Source organism: Oncorhynchus masou, chromosome 18 (assembly GCF_036934945.1).
Source record: "Oncorhynchus masou masou isolate Uvic2021 chromosome 18, UVic_Omas_1.1, whole genome shotgun sequence".
NCBI classification, from domain to species: Eukaryota; Metazoa; Chordata; class Actinopteri; order Salmoniformes; family Salmonidae; genus Oncorhynchus; species Oncorhynchus masou.
The window spans coordinates 58665023-58688818 of record NC_088229.1 but is presented as its reverse complement, the minus strand read 5'-3'; the positions used below and the strand labels follow the sequence as shown (position 1 = coordinate 58688818).

General features: G+C 43.7%; 1 protein-coding gene across 6 annotated transcripts in view; it reads right to left on the bottom strand.

The window, feature by feature from the left end:
* Positions 1-23796, bottom strand: part of raraa (retinoic acid receptor, alpha a) — a 218390-nt gene that overhangs the window by 43505 nt on the left and 151089 nt on the right. For 2 of the 6 annotated variants that reach the window (XM_064923931.1, XM_064923935.1), the window contains exon 1: positions 15801-16817. The exons of the other annotated variants lie outside the window; for them this stretch is intronic. In XM_064923931.1, the coding sequence (XP_064780003.1) occupies positions 15801-15978 (178 nt within the window). In that variant the 5' untranslated portion in view covers positions 15979-16817. Of the gene's footprint in view, positions 1-15800; positions 16818-23796 lie in introns of those variants that run through there. 6 annotated transcript variants of the gene reach the window in all.

Genomic DNA, 23796 nt, shown 5'->3' with positions numbered 1-23796 from the left:
AACAGCGACACCCGAGCAACCCGGCCCTTCCCAGTTAACTGTCCATTAAGCTAAGTGGCCCATCCATAATGCAAGCCTCCCCAATGTGTTATTCAGAGCGGGAGCTTTCTATAAATAGTGCCGTTAAAAGGGAAATAATGCACATTCTAGAATGCCCTTCAAGCCAATCAGAAACGAGTATTCAAAAATGCCATGGTATAATGTAGTGTAGTACACTCTAGTACACCATAGTGTCTATGCTAAACTACATGATAGGACAGGCAACCATTCATACACTACAAAGCCTGAATCTAATGAGGATATTGGGGGAATGAGGACAATATGAACGCGAGTCTGCTATGAGTAAGTAAATAAGAGCCCTGCAGAGGGGGTTGAGAGATGGGAGCAGTTAAGGGCGTGAGAGAGGGAATCAAGGCGCCTCCGTCGCTTCTCTCTCAGCCAGGCCTCCGCTGGGTTTGTTGGCTGTTTCAAAATGAGATCAAACTGACTGACTACAGCTAGGCTCCAAGTAGGCCAGGTCAATGGAAGAAGCAGGTTGATCAGGCTTCGGGCCAGAGAAAGGTGATTTATAGTCACCTTCAAAATTTTTGGCACCCTATATAAAGATGAAGAGGAAAAATACACCGTATAAAATAAATACAAATACTGAGCAACAACCATTTTTTTTTGTAAAAGTATTTTTTGTAAAAGTATTTTATAATAATACAAATTGTTGAGAGAAAGATTTTGTTATAAACAAATAATACTTGATCAACCTGATATGTGTCAAAATGATAGGTATTGGCACCCGTTTTCAATACTCGGTGCACCCTCCCTTTGCAAGTATAACGGCACTGAGCCTTTTTACTAGAATGTTTTGTGAGATTGGAGAACACATTGGGAGGGATCTTAGACCACTCCTCCATACAGAATCGTTCCAGAGCCTTCAGTCTGCTCTTATGGACTACCCTCTTCAATTCAAACCACAGGTTTTCAATAGTCTGGAGACTGAGATGGCCATTGTACAATTTAGATTTTGTGGTCAAATAACCACTTCTTTGTGGATTTTGATGTGTGCTTGGGATCATTGTCTTGCTGGAAGATCAACTTGCGGACAAGATTCAGCCTCCAAGCAGAGGTAACCAGGTTTTTGGATAAAATGTCCTGGTACTTGGTAGAGATCATGCTGTCATTGACCTTAACCAGGGCCCCAAGACCCTTGTTAAAGTGAGGGATTAAGATGGTTATACCAAGCATAATTTAGCTATTTGATTTTGAATTTCAGGACCTTCGGAAAGTACTCAGGCCCCTGGACTTTTCCCACATTTTGTTATGTTACAGCCTTATTCTAAAACAAAAATACCTTGTTTACATAAGTATTCAGACTTGAAATTGAGCTCAGGTGCATCCTGTTTCCATTGATCATATTTGAGATGTTTATACAAGGCACCTCAAGAAACCTAAAGGACTCGGACTATGAGAAGCAAGATTTCCTGGTCTGATGAAACCTTTATATAACCAGGCAAGTCAGTTAAGAACAAATTCTTATTTACAATGATTGCCTACCGGGGACCGTGTGTTAAAACTTCTTAGGGATAGGCATCCCGTCAACAGGACAGTTGTAAATCATGCAGCACCTTGTGTCACGATAGCAGAGTTTTTGAGAAACAACAAATGTCGGTACATATGTGTCTTATATCGGCTGAAAGCTTAAATTCTTGTTAATATAACTGCACTGTCCAATTTACAGTCGCTATTACTGCGTAAAAATGCCATGCTATTGTTTGAGGAGAGTTCCTAAAAACAAAACACCTTTTCACTGTGATAGGTTTGATAAATTCACGTCTGAAGGTGAAATGTTTACTTAGATTCTGAAATCTTGCTCTGATTTATCATCCAAAGGGTCCCAGAGATAACATGAAGTGTCATTTATTTTAGATAAAATAATTTGTCATATCCTAAAAAAGGTCCATATAGCATGCACAATCGATTTTGTATTTCCACTCAATTGCAAAGAAAGGAATCTGTGAAAATCTAACCCTAAATGTTGTTTCAACCAGTCAAATCACATTTGTATTTATTCCTCAAAGATCCTAAAACGTAACCAGACTTCACTATATCATTAGAGGTGTAGTATATCCTATAGGACACCAAATTCGGTCAGAGAGCGATGCCGATGACGCAGGCGGTCTTCACTTGATCGACTGTAACTTTGTCAAATAAACACCAATCAATCGGGGTCAAACAAAGCTAGCTAGATAGCCAATGGGCTTGGCTTTACGGGAGTATCCGGAAACTCCGTATCTGTAGCAAAATGTAGCTGCTAACCTTGTGCGACAGCAAGCCTTTTCCTTTTGGACAAAAATTATTAGAATATGGAGAGTTATGTGAAGTTATAAAAACGGAGTGTTTTGCAACTGTTGAACTTATAATATGGCTAATAATACTGGAAAAGCTAAATCAAAGTCCAATTATACAGATTTGACGATATTCTTGCAGAAAAAAGGAATGTGAATTGTCTCCTTCACGATTTTCCCAAATATACCTGGGTGACTTCACACTAAATATCATGTAGTTTGCTACTTCAACTTATCCATCTGTAACATTGCACATACACTGCTGTTAACCTCTTACATCTATGGGGGCGCTATTTCATTTTTGGATGAAAAACGTTCCCGTTTTAAACAAGATATTTTGTCACAAAAAGATGCTCGACTATGCATATAATTGCTACCATTCGAAAGAAAACACTCTGACGTGTCCAGAAATACAAAGATATTCTCTGTGCGTGCCCTAGAACGTGAGCTTCAGGCAAAACCAAGATGAGATGGCATCCAGGAAATGACAAGGATTTTTGAGGCTCTGTTTTCCATTGTCTCCTTATATGGCTGTGAATGTGAGAGGAGTGAGTCAACCCTTTCTGTCGTTTCCCCAAGGTGTCTGCAGCATTGTGACGTATTTGTGGGCAGATCATTGGAAGATTGACCATAAGAGACCACATTTACCAGGTGTCCGCCCGGTGTCCTGCGCCGAAATTGGTGCGCAAAAGTCACCTGCCAGTATTTTTCCATGCGATACAGAGAGGAAAGCAAGCTTCCACGAACTGCATGTCAATGAAGAGATATGTGAAAAAACACCTTGAGGATTGATTCCAAACAACGTTTGCCATGTTTCGGTCGATATTATGTAGTTAATCCGGAAAGTTTTACGTAGGTGACTGAATTTTCGGTTCGTTTCGGTAGCCAGACGCAATGTAGAAAACGGAACGATTTCTCCTACACACAGACGCTTTCAGGAAACACTGCGCATTTGGTATGTAACTGAGAGTCTCCTCATTGAAAACATCAGAAGCTCTTCAAAGGTAAATTATTTTATTTATTTGGTTATCTGGTTTTTGTGAAAATGTTGCGTGCTACATGCTACTCAAAATGCTATGCTAGCTTTGCATACTCTTACACAAATTAGTCAATTTCTATGGTTCAAAAGCATATTTTGAAAATCTGAGATGACAGTGTTGTTAAGAAAAGGCTAAGCTTGAGAGCAGACGCATTATTTTCATTTTATTTGCGATTTTCAGAAATCGTTAACGTTGCGTTATGCTAATGAGCCTGAGGCTTTAGTCACAAACCCGGATCCGGGATGGGGAGTTTCAAGAAGTTAAGGGAATTTTTATCAATGATGACTAATTATGTATACATTTCAATCAGGACTGACTAGTCCAAATGCTATTATGTACTGTACATGTATGAATTTTCTCTCTTGCTCCCATTCCCAATTGTATATAATATAGTCAGGAGTTTAGAACAATGCCTTGAAACAAATGAATGAATTATCTACACGGACTGACCTTGGCTTTAGGCGAGGAGGGAAGGCTCGAGAACTATAGGTCCTCTCAATCCAGTGTCAAGAAGAGATAGAACATTTAGAAAATGCTGACGTCATTTTCAGTTTATAACCTGTGGTAAAATGTGTATGTACCCAGTATTCTCTTGAATTCAACGCTGTTACCGGACCTTTAAGACCGGGGCTCTGTCCATTCTTATAAAATATTAGGGTCTTACAAACCCTTAAATGCATTGACAGAGTATTTAATTCTGATTGGGATATAAAACAGAGGAATTTAGAATTCCTTCAACAACTGCTGCCAACCAGAGTGATGGATGGCTCGATGTGGGACCTTTCTGTTGCATTTCAAAGATGGTGGTAGAAAAACAAACAAAAATAACGGAGGGGGATATCCCTAAGAAGTTTTAACTGCCTTGTTCAGGGGCAGAACGACGGATTTCTACTATGTCAGCTTGGGGATTCGATCCAGCTCATTTCGTTTACTGGCCCAACACTCTAACCACTAGGCTACCTCCTGCCCCAAGCGTCACATCTGGAGGAAACCTGGCACCATCCCTACAGTGAAGCATGGTGGTGGCAGCATCATGCTGTGGGGATGTTTTTCAGCGGCAGGGTCTGGGAGACTCGTCAGTACAGAGGGAAAGATGAATGGAGCAAAGTACAGAAAGATCCTTGATGAAAAACTTCTCCAGAGTGCTCAGGACCTCAGACTGGGGCGAAGGCTCACCTTCCAATAGGACAACGACCCTAAGCATACAGCCAAGACAATGCAGGAGTGGCTTCGGGGACAAATATCTGAATGTTCTTGAGTGGCCCAGCCAGAGTCCGGACTTGAACCCAATCAAACATCTGAAAAGACCTGAAAATAGCTATGCAACGACACTCCCCATCCAACCTGACAGAGAATTTAATCCATTTTAGAATAAGGCAATAATGCAAGTCAAGGGGTCGGAATACTTTCCGAATGCGCTGTATTCATTGTTTAAACTGGTACGAAGCTACCTTCAGTCTAGTCTTGTGAGGCTTGTACGTGTTCGTGAGAGAGTCACCTTTCCACAGAGGGGTCATATTAGTATATAGCCCAAACTGTTTGGATGCTACAGACGTTAGCAGATCGGCTGTACCGATTTCAGGCGCATGCTGTGACGATTGTGGGGGTCGTAGAGCAAAACGGAGAACACCATCGTGTTCGTGAGAGTCATCTTAGAGGATTCATAATAGTTTGTAGGCCAAAATGCTCTGACTCCACAGATGTTTCTGGATGTCTCATGATCTGACAAACACTGCTTTAGCTCTGCCACCTTTCACCGCAAATGCGGAAGGGCGACATCAGCGGTTGCTGTTGATTGAGACGCAACCCATGCAAAAAACTGATACACACACACACAGTGGGGCAAAAAAGTATTTAGTCAGCCACCAATTGTGCAAGTTCTCCCACTTAAAAAGATGAGAGAGGCCTGTCATTTTCATCATAGTTGAAGTGTACCTATGACAGACAAAATGAGAAGAAAAAAAATCCAGAAAATCACATTGTAGGATTTTTTATGAATTTATTTGCAAATTATGGAGGAAAATAAGTATTTGGTCAATAACAAAAGTTTCTCAATACTTTGTTATATACCCTTTGTTGGCAATGGTAGAGGTCAAAGGTTTTCTGTAAGTCTTCACAAGGTTTCCACACACTGTTGCTAGTATTTTGGCCCATTCCTCCATGCAGATCTCCTCTAATGCAGTGATGTTTTGGGGCTGTTGCTGGGCAACACGGACTTTCAACTCCCTCCAAAGATTTTCTATGGGGTTGAGATCTGGAGACTGGCTAGGCCACTCCAGGACCTTAATACTTCTTACGAAGCCACTCCTTCGTTGCCTGGGCGGTGTGTTTGGGATCATTGTCATGCTGAAAGACCCAGCCACGTTTCATCTTCAATGCCCTTGCTGATGGAAGGAGGTTTTCACTCAAAATCTCACGATACATGGCCCCATTCATTCGTTCCTTTACACGGATCAGTCGTCCGGGTCCCTTTGCAGAAAAACAGCCCCAAAGCATGTTTCCACCCCCATGCTTCACAGTAGGTATGGCGTTCTTTGGATGCAACTCAGCATTCTTTGTCCTCCAAACACGACGAGTTGAGTTTTTACCAAAAAGTTATATTTTGGTTTCATCTGACCATATGACATTCTCCCAATCTTCTTCTGGATCATCCAAATGCTCTCTAGCAAACTTCAGACGGGCCTGGACATGTACTGGCTTAAGCAGGGGGACACGTCTGGCATTGCAGGATTTGAGTCCCTGGCGGCGTAGTGTGTTACTGATGGTAGGGTTTGATACCTTGGTCCCAGCTCTCTGCAGGTCATTCACTACGTCCCCCCGTGTGGTTCTGGGATTTTTGCTCACCGTTCTTGTGATCATTTTGACCCCACGGGGTGAGATCTTGCGTGGAGCCCCAGATCGAGGGAGATTATCAGTGGTCTTGTATGTCTTCCATTTCCTAATAATTGCTCCCACAGTTGATTTCTTCAAACCAAGCTGCTTAACTATTGCAGATTCAGTCCTCCCAGCCTGGTGCAGGTCTACAATTTTGATTCTGGTGTCCTTTGACAGCTCTTTGGTCTTGGCCATAGTGGAGTTTGGAGTGTGACTGTTTGAGGTTGTGGACAGGTGTCTTTTATACTGATAACAAGTTCAAACAGGTTCCATTAATACAGGTAACGAGTGGAGGACAGAGGAGCCTCTTAAAGAAGAAGTTACAGGTCTGTGAGAGCCAGAAATCTTGCTTGTTTGTAGGTGACCAAATACTTATTTTCCACCATAATCTGCAAATAAATTCATTAAAAATCCTACAATGCGATTTTCTGGATTTTTTTCTAATTTTGTCATTTTGTCTGTCATATTTGAAGTGTTCCTATAATGAAAATTACAGGCCTCTCATCTTTTTAAGTGGGAGAACTTGCACAATTGGTGGCTGACTAAATACTTTTTGCCCCACTGTGTGTGTGTGTGTGTAATATATATATATATATTATATATATTTACAGACTATATTCCTTACCTCAGTCTACCTCTGCACGTTTCAGCCGTGGATATAAGGTGAGGAGAGTAGCGGAGGACAGCTAATGGGGGCTTTAAAGCTGGTCTTATCCTAACCTCTCTTCTGTGGCCCAGAGAGCTTCAGTCTCCTTCTGCAGGCACCTGATTGGTCACCTTTGCACCAACTACAGCACAGCTGCACCAGGAAGTTTGTGGGTGCTAATCCCTGCATTACACCCAATCCATAATTCACACAGGGGGGATTACTACTGAACCACTCTGCGCACGAGAGAGAATTTGGGCAACCGTGCAGTCGGCACCTGCTGGGTCATTAAGACTGTGTGAGTCTTTGGCTCCAAACGTCACAGCAGACAACGTGAGGTGAAAACAAACAACAGTAACACTGCTAAATAGGACAAAGATATCGGCCATTCTGTACCACACTACATTTTCCAACCGGCCTGTTTCACATCTAACTGGATCCAGGCCAAGTCCCCCATCAGTTGAAACTGAGAGCATTCAAATAATATGAGTCATCCTAGCAAAGCCTCAGCTCTCACTCACTCACACTCACTCACTTCCTGCCTCGCCCTCTCCCTCTTTTCATCTCTCAACCCACACAAAAATGACATCAAACCCCCGCGACTGCTCCAGAGGGATGAGAGGGTTTCAAAACGCCAGCTCCCGCAGCCCTTTTTCTCAGAGTGAAACCTCGTCGCTCAGGGTGTTGACAGCACAGACATAGAAATCCGGCGCTGTTGTGCAACAACCGTGGCTGTGCAAAGGTTTCACACGTACGGTACGAGGGCACAGCAGCCTGTGTGCCAGTGGCCCGTGGAGGCAGCAGGGAGTCAGAGACACAGCGGGACTCCACTATACTACAATAAAGAGATGAACTAGTTTACGCTGTGTGGTGGCTCGGTCGCTGCAGTTCAAACAAGTGTCCGTTTCCTTCTCCGTTTAGTTACATCCTTGGGTGGAGAGAAAGGAGAAAAGTAAACTCCTGAAGTAATAAGATTGTTTCCCTAACTACTGAGAGGATCAGTGGTATGCTGTACAGTAGATCAGTTCTGGTCTTAAGTGTGTGCGCAAGCATTGCTCACTGTGTGTGAGCAGCAAAGGCAATATTTGTGGATGGATCTACTTTACAGTAAATGCCAGACATCCTCCTTTCAGCACATTGTGTGACTATCATTGGGCAACACTTGGGTGATATGGGGACATTGGGAGATGGTGTTGTTATAGAGTGAGATGTTTGTTTGAGATAAACTGACACAAATGCCTTTTCTCTGACCTCCTAAAAAAAACCACTACAAACACAACCAGACGGCACAAATGCACATTTCCATTTTCTCCCAGGTCCTAGATAACAGCCAGTCGTTTAAATAAGATGGCTTAAATGAGGAACAGATCGTCCAAGCGACTACGATGTCTGTCTGAAACATCAAAACATTGGTAGCTGTAGGTTCAAATCACCATGGTGCTGTTTCTCTGCACGTAGCCTGAAATGTCTTCAGTGGGGAAATAGCCGTAGTTGCCTGTATTCATATCAAATAGGCAGTAAGTGGACTATGAAGCAGTGAGCTTTAGTCTACTGCTAACCTGACGTGATATCTGCACAATTACTATCATGGGAAACACTAACTCTGTCCTTCGTAAGACAGTAGGCCCTATTCTCTGATTTGCCTAAGGTGCAACGGTTAGAGACAAAACACTATCTAATGATGGGCATAGATCCTATTTTACACACTAACGCCATTCATAGTAAACAGGATAGGGATAATGAGCGTCTGTCTCTCACCTCTCGTCAACCACACGTGTTCCGAGCTGTCGAGCTAGAGGGCATCTCTCACTTCGCACAATGAGAGCCACACTAATATCCCCAACGCTAGACGGTGAACGATCCGTTGAAGTCGAGCCTCTCGTTCCCTTGCATGCTTCTCAAGAGGGGGAGGCGGGGAGGTAAAAGGGAGTCTCTTATTCTCCATCTTTTAAAAGGTGTTGATCATACTTCATTTCCACCTCCACATCTCTGGATGCTGGTTAAAGGAGTTCCCAGGTGGGCCTTTAACCCTCAAATGTCAGACAAAGTGGGTGAGAAGAGACAGATGAGCCAAATGAATATCAAATGATACAGCGAGTAAGTCAGTCGCTGGCCAGAGAAAGGCTGACTTGATCCAGACATGCAGGGTTCCTTTCCAGCTGGGGCCGGATTGTGCGGAGCGGGATGGAGAGGATAGAGTGAAGACAATCTGGAGGGATCCTAAAATCATTTCAGGGTAACAATTACGTACTTTACAGTGATTGTTTTCAATTAAAAATGGTCAAAAAGAAACAAATAGATTCTTAGCAAAGGGCAATTTCTCAAGCAAGAATATTGTAGGGCTGTCTTAGGATTGGTCTGAGTGGGAGGGGGAAACAGGAAATTAGCAGTTATTGGTTTGGAACTCTTTGCTATTGGTCTATTAACCAATTTACCTCACGGTGATGTCAAAATTGAAAGCTAAAACTCCATCCCACCAAAACAGGTTGACATTAAAAACAGCTCCTTCACTAAAAGAGCATAAATTTCACAATATCACAGTATTATTCAAACCTAAGTGTGGAAATGTATATAAAACACAGGAAAATCACATTTATGACTGCACTGGGCCTTTAAGTTACTCCACCAGAAGCAGCACATAAATCAAGGGACAGGATCAGCTCATCTTCCTCAGACGAGCTACCCGGCCCAGGAACCCTTAAACACACAGACACAACGCTATTGTGACGGCAGAGCAAATAAGGACCCGGCTTCTGTAACCGCAATGAGATCATCTGGGCCACAGACTCAATGTCTCCTTTCTTTTTGTGTTCAGGCATGGGTAGGCCCGCTATGTTATTAAAACTATGTCCTGGTGCAGAAAACGAGACGGATACACTTTCATGACAAGAAATAAAGCAGATTGTGGTTATATGATATGACCTCCAATTTCTCTAAAAATGGATGTAATAGCAGTATACTAACTCCATAATGTAAAAGTATTATAAGCTCCTCGAGGGGCCATTTTGGTGAGAGATTAAAACTCACTTTGGTGGTGGTGGCAGCAGGCAGCCGCAGTATGCTATTTTCTCTCACAGAAGCAGGGAAGATGCCAGTATTTTTAGCGCGCTAACCTCCAGCCCATTTTCTGGGCCCTTTGCTGCGTTTGGTACGGATGTCCCGCTCTCCAAATAGGAGGGGATTCCATTGTGTGGAGACAGACAACCTGAGAAGTACACAGTTGGCTGGCCCTCCGTGTGATGATGTTGCAACATGCTGACTCTCCAGAGGAGGACCAGAGGGCAAGGGGATGGGCAGACGGCCATCTTGCTTTCGGTCAGAGGGAAAGAGTTTGTGGGTTTTTTTTTTAACCCTGTGAGAATTATGCACAAGTTTCTGATGAAATAATTTGACTTTCCCTGTAATAACCCATTATATGAGAGCAAATGAACAAAAGAATAGTGTAAAATAAGAAACAAATGAGGACAGCCGACCTTAAAAGATCAATAATACCAGGCTCTAGCTTACCACCCAGGCAGCATGTTAAAGAATGCAATACCCCAAAAAATGGGAATGAGAATGCATGGTAGAGGAAGTCTGGGTTGATAAATGTCCTTGGTTCGATACCTCAATGAATTTATGCATGTTCTAGTATGAGTGGGTGTGGATGAGACATGAAGATGGTGGAGAAGAGTTATTTTGAGAGAGAGAGAGAACATTGAGAAGAGCTCTTGCTATGTAGCCAGCCAAGCAGCGCACAAACCATCTGAAGAGATAAGTAAAGAAGTGATTACAAAAGGCTGGCTCAATTTCTGACAGTCTGACGCTTGACTGCCTCCATATACACCGAATTGATTTAAATGAAGAGGCAATGAATATTTTAGAGTGGAACCCCCTTAGCCTAAGCCATTTCAATCTCCTGTTCTCTCTCTCTGTGTGTGTGTCTGTGTGTGTGTGTGGGACATGAGAGAGAATGTAATTATTGATAGTGAGATTACGGCCTGTTGTCACTATGTCTGCAATTGCTTGTCTACTTTAAGCTCCGATGAATCAATGACACTGTCTGAATCCTTTCTGTCCGCTTTGCTTTGTTCATGAAAGTGGGCTTTACAGAGTAAACCCACCCTCGTTTGGGGATTTAGCATCAAACCCAGCTCACGTACAGTACTCTGACCAATGCCCCAGACTAAATCTCTCTGCAAACAAGCCGACGGCCAGTTGGTGGATCCAAGCGTGAGGGCAAACAGTCTCCGCACAAATACGCTGAATTTCCCTCATGCTCGACGTCTAAAGATTTTTGCAACGTGCCGCCAACATCAATGAGAACTGTTGAAGTCAGCGCTGTTGTTTGTGTACGTGAAGCAGATTCGGTGCCAAGTGCAAATACTCAAGGTGACGAACCACACCCATTTGGCACATATTTCAAAAACATTAACGCGTGAGCGCGCTGCGTGACCAGCTTGCCACTGGTAACCTTGGGCTGGCGAACGCCCAGTTCAGAGAGGCGTCTGTATTTGGTAAATGATGCATTGCATTAAAGCGATGACTGCTTTGAAGGTTGACGGCAGGGTGCCATTTGGGGAGGCGAGTGATGGCAGGTTGTGAAATGCTGCCCCACGGCCTTTCCCAGGCACGGCGTTGAACTCCTTTCACCCTGCGCCATTACAAACATACCTTGATGACAAAGCAGGTCGTTCTGTGGGACAGGGCGCTCTATGCTTTCAGCCATCTGACTGGGCCACTAAATCACTGGGTCTGCAGGGCTGACAGGAGCAGGCAGATGCACGTGAGACTGTGTCTGCTGCTCACCCTGTTAAAACAGGGGACCTTGCCCAATGCAAGCCTGTCCATCCATCTAGCCTGTCCCATCAGGTTCACATCAACACAGCCTCAAGGGAAAAATATCCGGTCCATAAAAGCACTAAAAGGTCATCAAGGTGTTTGGACATGAAAGAGAAAGCAGAAAAGACATTGACAAAAAGGGCAAATGCTGTGGTTCAAAACAGGAGGGTAGAACAAGTCCTGCGGTGTTCTATTGAAAGAACACCTAAAAACTTAAGCGCATGACCAGTGATTATCTGTAAACGTATCTATAAACAGTGGGGTTAGGGTTAGATTATAAGAGTGCATGGCCATTAAGGCCAGATTGTTCTTCAAGATGTTTCAACGTTCATAGATAACCAGCAGGTTCAAATAATAAATCACAGTGGTGTAGCTATTGCGTGCTAGGAATATGGGACCGAATACTAAACTTTGACGACTTTGTTTATAAGGATCTTTAGGGGTGTCAATTTTGATCCCTACCTTTTTGGAGAAAAAAAAAAGATTACTTGTAAACAAAATCTTTCTCTGAGCAATTGTATTCGTGTTAAAGCATACAATACACCTCAGTATTTTGAATTATTTATTTTAAACAGTCCTTATTGTACATCTTTATGAGGGGTGTCAATTTCAGACCTCACTATAGATCATGCGAGAACAAGTCTGGTAGGATGACAATTTTTCCCAGTTGTTATGCTCAGCATCTCTACATCGCATTGTCACAAAACTCCAGCTTTTTGGCCGTGCCAATTTGGGGTTTAGTGGAACAGACGATTTTTTTAATGTTAAGTTGTTTATGGACGGTTCCAAGTCCCTGGTGCACACTGCCAGATGCAATTTGTACGTCTGGGAGGAAAAAAACAATATCTGTAGTGCATTCGCAAAGCCAACAACACCGCAACCGTTTGGCGAGAGCTGCATCCAAACACATCAGCCGCAGTTTCCACGTACTGTAAAACAACAGCACCAACAACTACCAGGCGGTCTAACTACGCTGTCTGGCGCTTCCAAGACTTCAACCCTTGGAGAAACCGCATGGGTTTCCACTTCACCAGCAAACTGGAACTCTTCCCCTCAAACTCTTGCACCCCTCACTCGCCCTGCCAAAATTGCTCCTGCTTTTGGAAAACAAAAATAGCATCTGTTTTTTGTGTGTGTGTGTGTGTGTGTGGGGGGGGGGTTCACTCTACTGAAAGGACTTCCGCACTTAAATACCACATGATTCAGATTAGGCGAGCAGTTAACAAACCCCCTCCAATACAGGCGATTAGAGCCAATAGGCCACTACTTGGCAGCTCTGCCTTGAGAAAAAGTAAAAGCTTGGCTCCTTGGGCTGCTGTCGGCACACACCCTACAGGCCATACGACAGCCTGGGAAAAAGCAATAGGCCTGAGAGAGGGGGTCCAAGCCACTGTGACTGGAGCCCCCCCCCCGTGCAGTGTGTGTGACAGTCATGTGAAAAAAGACATGCACATTCCTTCATGCATGAGCCTGCAATTGCTGTAAGGATTCTGACAGGAGCAGCCCTCTGAAAGGAATGGATCCAAGCGCATTCAATCGACTTCGCTGATACTGGGCATTGTTCTTCAGCACAATAACAAATCAGATTCCTACTGGTGTTGCTGTTCCTTATGATGAACACAACATCGCTGACGTGGCTGGATAGAGATAACAGTTCGCTTGGGGCAGAAATGAAATATTCTGTAAATATATAATACTGTAAGTAGTAGTAGCTGATAATGTTGAGTCTTGGACCACACACACTGCACCGAATGTTAATCTGCCATTTAGGGACCACCCGCTGGTGTACGTCTGACTTCCGACATCAGGTTTACAAATTACAACCGGCACTCTGTTCGGAGATGCTAAGTACTCTCTCCCGGCAAACGCTACCGGTGTGTCTGAGCCCTTAGAGGCAGTTTGAGACAAGTTTTACTCCGGTGGAGATGTCACTGAATGTACTCAGAGTTGAGAGAATATTTGAAGGGTCACCTGATGAATAGCCTAATTGCTGTGGAAGAGGCCTGCCAAGAAAAAGCCATTATATTGCTTTGAGACCGGCCCTCTAAAATGAACCACACTGCTAAGGTAAAAGTGTATCATCTATTTCCTAACCCATGTGCAGTAGATTACACGGCATACGATTCCCTGCATATGAAGTTCCATTTCAAAAGAGTGGGATAAAAACAGGTAAATAAAAAGAGTGGCGCACCAGACGTTGTTTGACCATCCCAGCCCTCTTTGGTTTAGCACAACAATGTGAACCAGAGCTTGGGTTCAGAGGTCTTTTCCTGGTCCCACCCTCTGCTAGCCTCCTGCATATTAGCTCATATGGTTTAAATCAATGTCGCCACTAGAGCCGTTCACTGGGCCAATAAGATAATAGCGTACGGGCTGGAGACCGCAGCTCAACGAGGGCTGGTGGGGTCTGTGTTGTGTTCAGAGGAGCTGTATTGCTTTAACCCTAGATATGACCTCCTAATCAAAACCAGCAGCATGGGAGCAGTTTCTGTCTGTGATTGGTGTTGTTGTCGATGTGTTTCTCAATGTCCAGTCCTTATCTCTGTCCAAACCTCATGACTTAAGTAAACACAGAATCAGGTCAAGCAGGGCGGATATTAACTTACAAACTGGGGCCAAGGCACATTTTTCAATACCCTGATGAGAAACACACATTTTTTCATCTACTTCTCTTGTACATTTATATAGCCAAGATTTAGTGAGGAATTGATCCTGTCTCAGGATACGAGAGCGCCTGGCTGTTATGGTCACTCAGCTGTAATCAACAAGCAGAACACTTCTACTATAAAGTCCCAGTGTGCTTTGTGACTGAGTGGCACAGCGGGTTACCCCTGCGGAGGTACAGAATGAACTGACCCTTCAAATGATACTTTGTTGCCACAATAAAATCATCTCAATTGCTACAGATGCCGATTCTGCAAGTGCAGAATTTCCCTCCGTGTGTAAACTACTGTGTTTCAAGAGGAAATAATAACTTCTATCTGATAACATTTTTTTAAATGGACTTGGACTCAAATCACGATATATGCTAGATCAGGGGTACTCAAATCTTACCTCAGGGAGATCCGGAGCCTGCCGGTTTTCTGTTCTACCTGATAATTCATTGCACACACCTGGTGTCCCAGGTCTAAATCGGTCCCTGATTAGAGGGGAACAACGACAAAATGCAGTGGAACTGGCATCGAAGTCCAGAGTTTAGTTTGAGGGTGCTAGATGTTCAGCAGTATACCACTATCCTCATGCCCGCCCCCCCCATTTAACATATGATCCTACTCCATAGACATGAGGGTCAGAGCAGCATCTGACAGGAAAACAACTAAAGTTCTTCCAAATGTCATTGCAAAAGTACAAACTCCACAACAGCAATATTGTAGGCATTTTTTTATCGGTGCATTGAGATATTTACACAGTATCAATAACTATATAATGATTACAGATCTGCATCATTTTGCTACATAACTATCGGTAAATCCGATGACAATATAGGTCTACGCTTTCAAATTAATCTTTATTATTATTATTATTATTATTATTATTATTGTGCCCTCAATGGAAAAGCATTTAATAATTTTGAAGACGTGTATATAAAAGGCTACGTATCTACAGCAATGGCTCTAGAATAGATTATTGCACCAGCGAAGGTTAATGACAGCAGGGAAGTTTGATCTGATTACATTTGGCATGCCTGGATAAAACCTCGTGGATATTAATCAAAAAGCAATAGCTTGGATAACATTGCCTGCATCATAGGCTATTACGCGACTGACAGACATCCTTGTCGACGATTTCAAATCATACTTAAACGTGGGTTATAGAAGACCGGAATAACAAAAATGCGTAAACTACCATGCCGTGTTAAGAGGTAAATAGTACAGTAATAACCATGTTATAAGCTACATGGGATATACATGACTGTTTACTAACTTGATGAGAACGAATTTAATAAGCATAATTCTACACTTAATAAAACAAATCATATACAGCTATATAGAAAAACATTGGCGTAGTTCGCGCAAAGGGCTTCGCGTTAAACTTCGCCGATTAGTGAAATTAAGTTAACGAGGCAGTGAAAATGCCACCTACAGTGATTTGAGCCGTTCCAGTGTTGGTTTCTGATGGACGAGCTGTAGGGATGGGGAACTCCAGGCACAAGTCCTTTCTCCGGGATCAAACATCCTCTGCTCTGGTTGTAGTAATCCATCATTAAAAACGGGTTCGGGCTGGGATTCAGTCCCACGACGTCCACACTCTCATACATCATATGTAGAGAGAAAGCGTGAGGATTATTGTCAGATGAGAGGAATAATGACTGCTGCGCTCAATGACTTGGGCACAAGAAAATAGGAGCAGCAGCCTTGTGGTTTTCAGTTTGCTACCAGCAGAGGTAGTAGAAAGGCTGCAAATTGGTCAAAACGGCAATGGATTAAGAAAGGGAATACATCCGTTCATAGACACACTTGAGGTATCGGATCCACTAGTTGGTAGAGTCAATCCGATGCAAACCTATAATAAATGTATGGAATATTCACCTACACTCAATTTGAACACATCGTTCAAAAGAATGGTCAACATGATGTCAAACTTGAGGTTTGGAATTCGCCAAATTATTTGTTTGATCGAAAAAGCTTAATAACTTCAGCCAGACATATCAGTTCAATGGCCTTGCTCAAATAATAAACAAGATCCAAACCAATATAGGCGACCCTACAAATGACAAGAATACCTGAAATCACGCAAAGGGGTCCCAGTCCATTTCAATAACACTGCAAACACACCAGAATAGACAAAAGCGAGCAGTTGCAGATAAATCCGAATGGAATTCCGTATTTAGTTCCAACTCGTCCTCTGGGGTAAGGAAGATTGTCTGCCCAAGGCAAGAGCTCAAACGGGACAATCAGCCTGCTGTCTGTCTGCCTATCTACTTATGTTGTCCACCGCGCAACACCACCAATGCACCACGACTTGATTTGTTAGATATCTTGCCCTTCTTGTTTTTAAAATCTCCCGATTCGCAAAACACAATCTGTTCTTCTTGTTTTTATTTAGAGAGGACCCGAATTCGTTCCCACACAAATTGTGTGGCTATCATGTTCTGCAGAATGTGACAAGAAATAGCAGCTGGGCTTTGGCTCCACCTTCAATCGCTTCTTTTTTTCTCGCTCCCTTTTCAGTGGTGGCTCCTCCCACATTTAACCCTTCACAGGCACCACTCAAACCGAGCGGGACGTGGGTCATGGAAGCAAGCACACAAGCCCGCTGGCGCCTTGCCTCGCTCTAATGTAAAAGTGGGTGGGACTTTAAAAAGTAACGTTTTGAACGACACAATTAAATTACGTAAACTCCTCTCTCTTGGCACGTCTTTTCAGAGAGTATATGAACATAATTGAGTTTTCTATGAGCCTGTAGGCTACCTCTTTTCCTAGAAATTATGTCTACCGTCACTCGTCATTTGGGCTCCTCCTTCGAACTAATTTGACCCCTTTCTCCGTGCTCTCATCCTTCACTACCCTACGATTTTTCTCCCTCGTTCCCTGTCTCGCTAATTTGCCTAATACTATGCAGCTGAACCTTTCTTGAACCCACGGAAGAAAGCAGCCTCACCCCCCAAATAATCCACACACTGACTCGGATTCGCCTCTGCGTTTCTTATCTGACATATTTCAATGTTTCCCACCTTGTACACTTGCTATTACACAATCAACTTTCCTCAAGTGCTGCTCTTACTGAACCAACAAAAATAGACTCAGAGCAGAAACCAGAAGTCAACCAGGCCCTTTAACCAAGAAATGCCACTTTTTCCCACCACAATAAAATCCAACCATAAGTAGCTGGACACTAATTCAAATTAGAAGATTTGGCTATTTCAGCCACACCTGTTGCTGACAGGTGTATAAAATCGAGCACACTTCCATACAATCTCCATAGACAAACATTGGCAGTAGAATGGTTCATACTGAAGAGCTGACTGACTTTCAACGTGTCGCCATCATAGGATGCCACCTTTCCAACAAGTCAGTTCATTCAATTTTTTTGCCCTGCTAGAGTTGCTGTAAGTGCTGTTATTGTGAAGTGGAAACATCTAGGAGCAACAACAGCTCAGCCGCAAAGTGGTAGGCCTCACAAGCATACAGAAGGGGACCGCAGAGTGTTGAAGCGCGTAAAAATCGTCTGTCCTCGGTTGCAACACTCACTACTAAGTTCCAAACTGCCTCTGGAAGCAATGTCAGCACATGAAAGCTTCATGAAATGGGTTTCCATGGCCTTGCAGCTGCACACAAGCCTAAGATCACCATGCGCAATGCCAACACTATAACTCCAAAACTATGATGACCAATTGACTAATACATGATGTTTCAGGTCTGATACCTCTGCATACCACAGTGCTGGCAGGGTTTAGCCAGTGCCTCATCACCCCATCAGGTGCTCAATATTGGTACATCCCAGCCTCTGGTTCAAATCTGAACCACAGGGCCATGACTAGGACTGAGTGAAAAGGTGTTAGAGGAATTATTGGCATTGTCCACAGCAGGGGTGGACTGCTAGCATTTGACTGTGACACTTATTTAATGCAGGGACCAGACTGTTTACTTTGACTGATAACAACTCAGCAGAGAGCCAGCTCTGGTCAGATACCACAAGGGAAATTCCTTCACAGGATGAGCCACAATGAGTAATGGTGTCAGAAAATGCTCATTTTCTCTGCCTGTTTGTCTTCTCAGCTTGGGCAGTATTAATTTGACCCCTACGTTGTGATGGCACAGCCAGAGTGGGAGATAATGAATTGTTGATCATTGCTTATAACAGAGAGGAGGCATGGGAAAGCTGGAGAGACTAAGCTCCATTTTAGGACTTCAAAGACAAAAGTCACATTGCAGGGACTTGAAAAGAAGCAGAAGTCAATGCCAAATAGAGTGACTTGTAGAATTCCTTAACATGACTAATCATTCATTAGGGGCGGCAGGGTAGCCTAGTGGTTAGAGCGTTGGATTAGTAATCGAAAGGTTGCAAGTTCGAATCCCCGAGCTGACAAGGTACAAATCTGTCATTCTGCCCCTGAACAGGCAGTTAACCCACTGTTCCTAGGCCGTCATTGAAATTTGTTCTTGCCTGGTTAAATAAAGGTAAAATTTAAAAATTCTGAATATACGCATGTGCCAGGAGAGCTGTTTTCCAGGCTTAGAGAAAGTCTTATTATTCTTAATGTTCATTTCACTTTTGTATTTGATCTACTTCACTTTCTTTGGCAATGTTAACATATGTTTCCCATGCCAATAAAGCCACTTGAATTGAATTGAGAATGAAAGAGAGAGATAGAGGGATAGATAAGAGAGGGAGGTAGAGAATAGTAAAAGATCAAGGGGAATAGAGAAAGAAAAACAGAGAGAGAGAGAAGGGGGGAGGTGCTTTGCCCTTTCTGCACAGGGGTATTATATCAGCGTTAGCTGGGAGAATGAGGTTGCTGGCATGCTGCCATGCAGTGCCCAGTCATATCTGCATAGCTGCAGGAAGTAGAGGTGCTGCAGCACCCCCTGAAAAACCACAATTAAAAAATAATTAATTCACTAATTTATAACTCCTGCATGAGCAGAGAAAAATACTTATTGACAAAAATGTCCCTCAGCACCTCCCCACTTGAGCGAGTCTGATAACAAGTCAGAGACCACTAGTTAAATAAAGTTTACATTTTTTTAAAAAAAAAATAAAAAAATAAATACATAAAATAAAAACCATATGATGACACACCAAATGCGTTTGATGGATCCTTTAGGTCATCTTCTAATGTCTCTTAAGAGGAAAGTAATCCAGAAGTAACTGAAAGTAATCTGATTACGTGATAGAGTTTGGTAATCCGAAAGTTAAATTACTGATCACTATTTTGGACAGGTAGCTAACTAGTAACTAACGGATTACATTTAGAAAGTAACCTACCCAACCCTTGGTGGCTTGTTTTGACATTAATAGGTAAGAGAGTAGGCATTGTCAAAAGTAACATTGAGCCAAAGGAGCCAAGCTTAATTAGAGGTTAAGTGAATGTGGTCACTGGCTTCTGGCACAACATAGCAGCCGTGTGTGAAGGCAAAGCCTAGGAGAAGGAGGAGCTGGTGCCACCTAACCAGCCCGTTCAAATATGCTGGAGACAGAGAGAGCGGCTTCAAAAGTTCCACACTCCTGAGAATACGGAAAGCCACTCAGGCTTCAGAGAGATTGGACCTGTGTGTGTGTACTACTCTGCTGCAAGGCACAGGCTTCAAAGCATGGTTATTTAAAGGGGTAGTTCGGGATTTTGGCAATGACGCCCTTTATCTACTTCCCCAGAGTCAGGTGGAAGGAAGTTGCTAACTAGCATTAGTGCAATGAGTGGAAGTCTATGGGAACAGCTAGCATGTTCCTGTAGACTTCCAGTCATTGCGCTAACGCCAGTTAGCATTGGCTTGCGAAACTATCTCTGACTTCCTTTTTACTGGACGCAAATACATAAAAATGGTATCCACAAGTTCTTCTGACTCTGGGGAATTAGATAACGGGCTTCATTGCCAAAATCCTGAACTATCCCTTTAAAGCCTCAACATCCCACTGATGGAAAGGCCTTGTTTAAATCACCATTCAGGCACTATTGCTTGGCTGAAATAGCACTGTTATGTACATACAAAATAATAGAGGGATATGATGTCAAATCAAATCAAACTTTATTTGCCAAATGTGCCGAATACAACAAGTGTAGACTTTACCGTGAAATGCTTACCTACAAGCCCTTAACCAACAGTGCAGTTAAAGAAGAAGAAAATACTTACCAAGTAGGCTAAAATAAAACGTAATAATAAAAAGTTACACAATAAGCATAACAATAACAAGGCTATATACAGGGTGCACAGGTACCGAGTCAGTGGGCAGGGGTACAGGCTAGTTGAGGTAATCTGTACAAGTAGGTGGGGGGGAAGGGACTATTCATAGGTAACAAACAAACAGGCCCGCACGACCCTATGTAGCGCCTTACGGTCAGATGCTGAGCAGTTGCCATACCAAGCGGTGATGCAACCGGTCAGGATGCTCTTGATGGTGCAGCTGTAGAAGCTTTTGAGGATCTGGGGGCACATGCCAAATCTTTTCAGTGTCCTGAGGTGGAAACGATTTTGTCGTGCCCTCTTCACAACTGTCTTGGTATGTTTGGACCATGATAGTTTGTTGGTGATGTGGACACCAAGGAACTTGAAACTCTCAACCCGCTCCACTACAGCCCCGTCGATATTAATGGGGGCCTGTTCGGCCCGCCTTTTCCTGTAGTCCATGATCAGCTTCTTTGTCTTGCGCACACAGAGGGAGAGGTTGTTGTCCTGGCACCACACTGCCAGTTCTCTGACCTCCTCCCCATAGGCCGTCTCATCGTTGTCGGTGATCAGGCCTCCCACTGTTGTGTCATTAGCAAACTTAATGATGGTGTTGGAGTCGTGTTTGGCCACGCAGTCATGGGTGAACAGGGAATACAGGAGGGGACTAAGTACACACCCCTGAGGGGCCCCAGTGTCAAGGATCAGCTTGGCAGACGTGTTGTTGCCTACTCTTACCACTTGGCGGGGGGCGGTCAGGAAGTCCAGGATCCAGTTGCAGAGGGAGGTGTTTAGTCCCAGAGTCCTTAACTTAGTGATGAGCTTCGTGGGCACTATGGTGTTGAACGCTGAGCTCTAGTCGAATAACAGCATTCTCATATAGGTGTACCTTTTGTCCAGGTGAGAAAGGGAAGTATGGAGTGCGATTAAAATTGCATCATCTGTTCATCTGTTGGGGCGGTATGCGAATTGGAGTGGGTCTAGGGTGTCTGGGAGGATGCTGTTGATGTGAGCAATTACCAGCCTTTCAAAGCACTTCATGGCTACCGACTTGAGTGCCACGGGGCGGTAATCATTTAAACAGGTTACCTTCGCTTCCTTGGGCACAGGGACTATGGTGGTCTGCTTGAAACATGTAGGTTTTACACACTCGGTCAGGGAGAGGTTGAAAATATCAGTGAAGACACTTGACAGTTGGTCCGCGCATGTTCTGAGTACACGTCCTGAAAATCCATCTGGCCCAGCTGCTTTGTGAATGTTGATCTGTTTAAAGGTTTTGTTCACATCGGCTACCGAGAGCATTATCACACAGTCATGCAGAACAGCTGGTGCTCTCGTGCATGCTTTAGTGTTGCTTGCCTCGAAGCGAGCATAAAAGGCATTTAGCTCGTCTACTCGGCTCGTGTCACTGGGCAGCTTGCGTCTGGGTTTCCCTTTGCAGTCCGTAATAGTTTTCAAGCCCCTGCCACATCCGAAGGGTGTCAGAGCCGGTATAGTAGGATTCGATCTTAATCCTGTATTGACGCTTTGCTTGTTTGATGGTTCGTCTGAGGGCATAGCGGGATTTCTTCTAAGTGTTCGGATTAGTCTTCCGCTCCTTGAAAGCGGAAGCTCTAGCCTTTAACTCGATGCGGATGCTGCCTGTAATCCATGGCTTCTGGTTGGGATATGTACGTACAGTTACTGTGGGGATGACGTTATTGATGCACTTATTGATGAAGCCGATGACTGAGATGGTGTTTTCCTCAATGCCATTGGCTGAATCCCAGAACATATTCCAGTCTGTGCTAGCAAAACAGTCCGGTAGTGTAGCATCCGTGTCATCCGACCACTTCCGTATTGAGTGAGTCACTGTTACTTCCTGCTTTACTTTTGCTTGTAAGCAGGAATCAGGAGGATAGAATTGTGGTCAGATTTGCCAAATGGAGGGCAGGGGAGAGCTTTGATGCATCTCTGTGTGTGGAGTAAAGGTAGTCTAGGATTTTTCCCCCCTGGTTGCACAAGTGACATTCTCGTAAAAATGTGGTAACACTGATTTAAGTTTGCCTGCATTAAAGTCCTCGGCTCTAGGCCGCTTCTGAGTGTGCCTTTTCTTCTTCGCTTATGGCCTTATAGAGTTGGTTGAGAGCGGTTTTAGTGCCAGCTTCGCTTTGTGGTGGTAAATAAACGGCTACGAATAATACAGATGAGAACTCTCTTGGTAGATAATGTGGTCGACAGCTTATCATAAGGTACTCTACCTCAGGTGAGCAATACCTCAAGACGTCTTTAATATTAGACATTGCGCACCAGCTGTTATTGACAAAAAGACACATACCCCCAGCCTTTGTCTTACCAGAGGTAGCGTCTCTGTTCTGCAGGTGCATGGAAAATCCCGCCAGCTCTATATTGCCTGTTTCTTCGATCAGCCACGTCTCGGTGAAACATAAGATGTTACAGTTTTTAATGTCCTGTTGGTAGGATAATCTTAATACTACGTCATCAATTTTATTTTCTAACGATTGCATGTTAGCAAGGAGAACGGAAGACATTGGGAGTTTACTCACTCGCCCCCGGCTTCTCAGAATGATCCCCAATCGGCATCTTTTCTTCACGCAAAAGGCGTGGAGCTGGGCCTGTTCCAGTGAAAGCAGGATATCCTTATCATTAGACTCTTAAAAGGAAAGAGTGTCTTCCAGAAGTTATTTTCGGTCATAAGAGACGGTAGCAGCAACATTATGTACAGTTAAAAAATAAGTTACACAAAACGCAAATTTGCACAATTGGTTGGGAGAAAGTCCCTGATTAGGGAGTGAAATGGAGGAGAGATTGAATGGGGGGGATGTGGAGAGAAAGGAGAGAGAGAGTGGAAGAAGGGGTGGTTTGAAGGAATTCAAAGAGCTTTATGAGTGATGGGGGAGGAGATTGCGGCCTGAACCTTGAGGGTGTCAAACTATTTTTATAGCCCCTCTCTCCATACCCCAATCAAGGGTGTTAGGAAGCAGTAAAAATTGGTCCCTCACCATTCCCCCCACAGGACAGGTGATAGCTAGCTATAGGTCTACAGGTTAGAACAATGGGTCATTATGCCATTGGGCTAACTGCTATAGTGCTGAGAAGGCTAAATAAAAAGGGGTTCTTTGGCAAACAAACCATCGTAAAATCTAGGCATACAGGCTTAGAACCATGCAAGAAAAGGAATACGTTTTCTTTTCACGTTCAGCTAAAATTGCCACAGATTCAGCAGCATCTGCAATCAGCTGTCCCTTGATGCT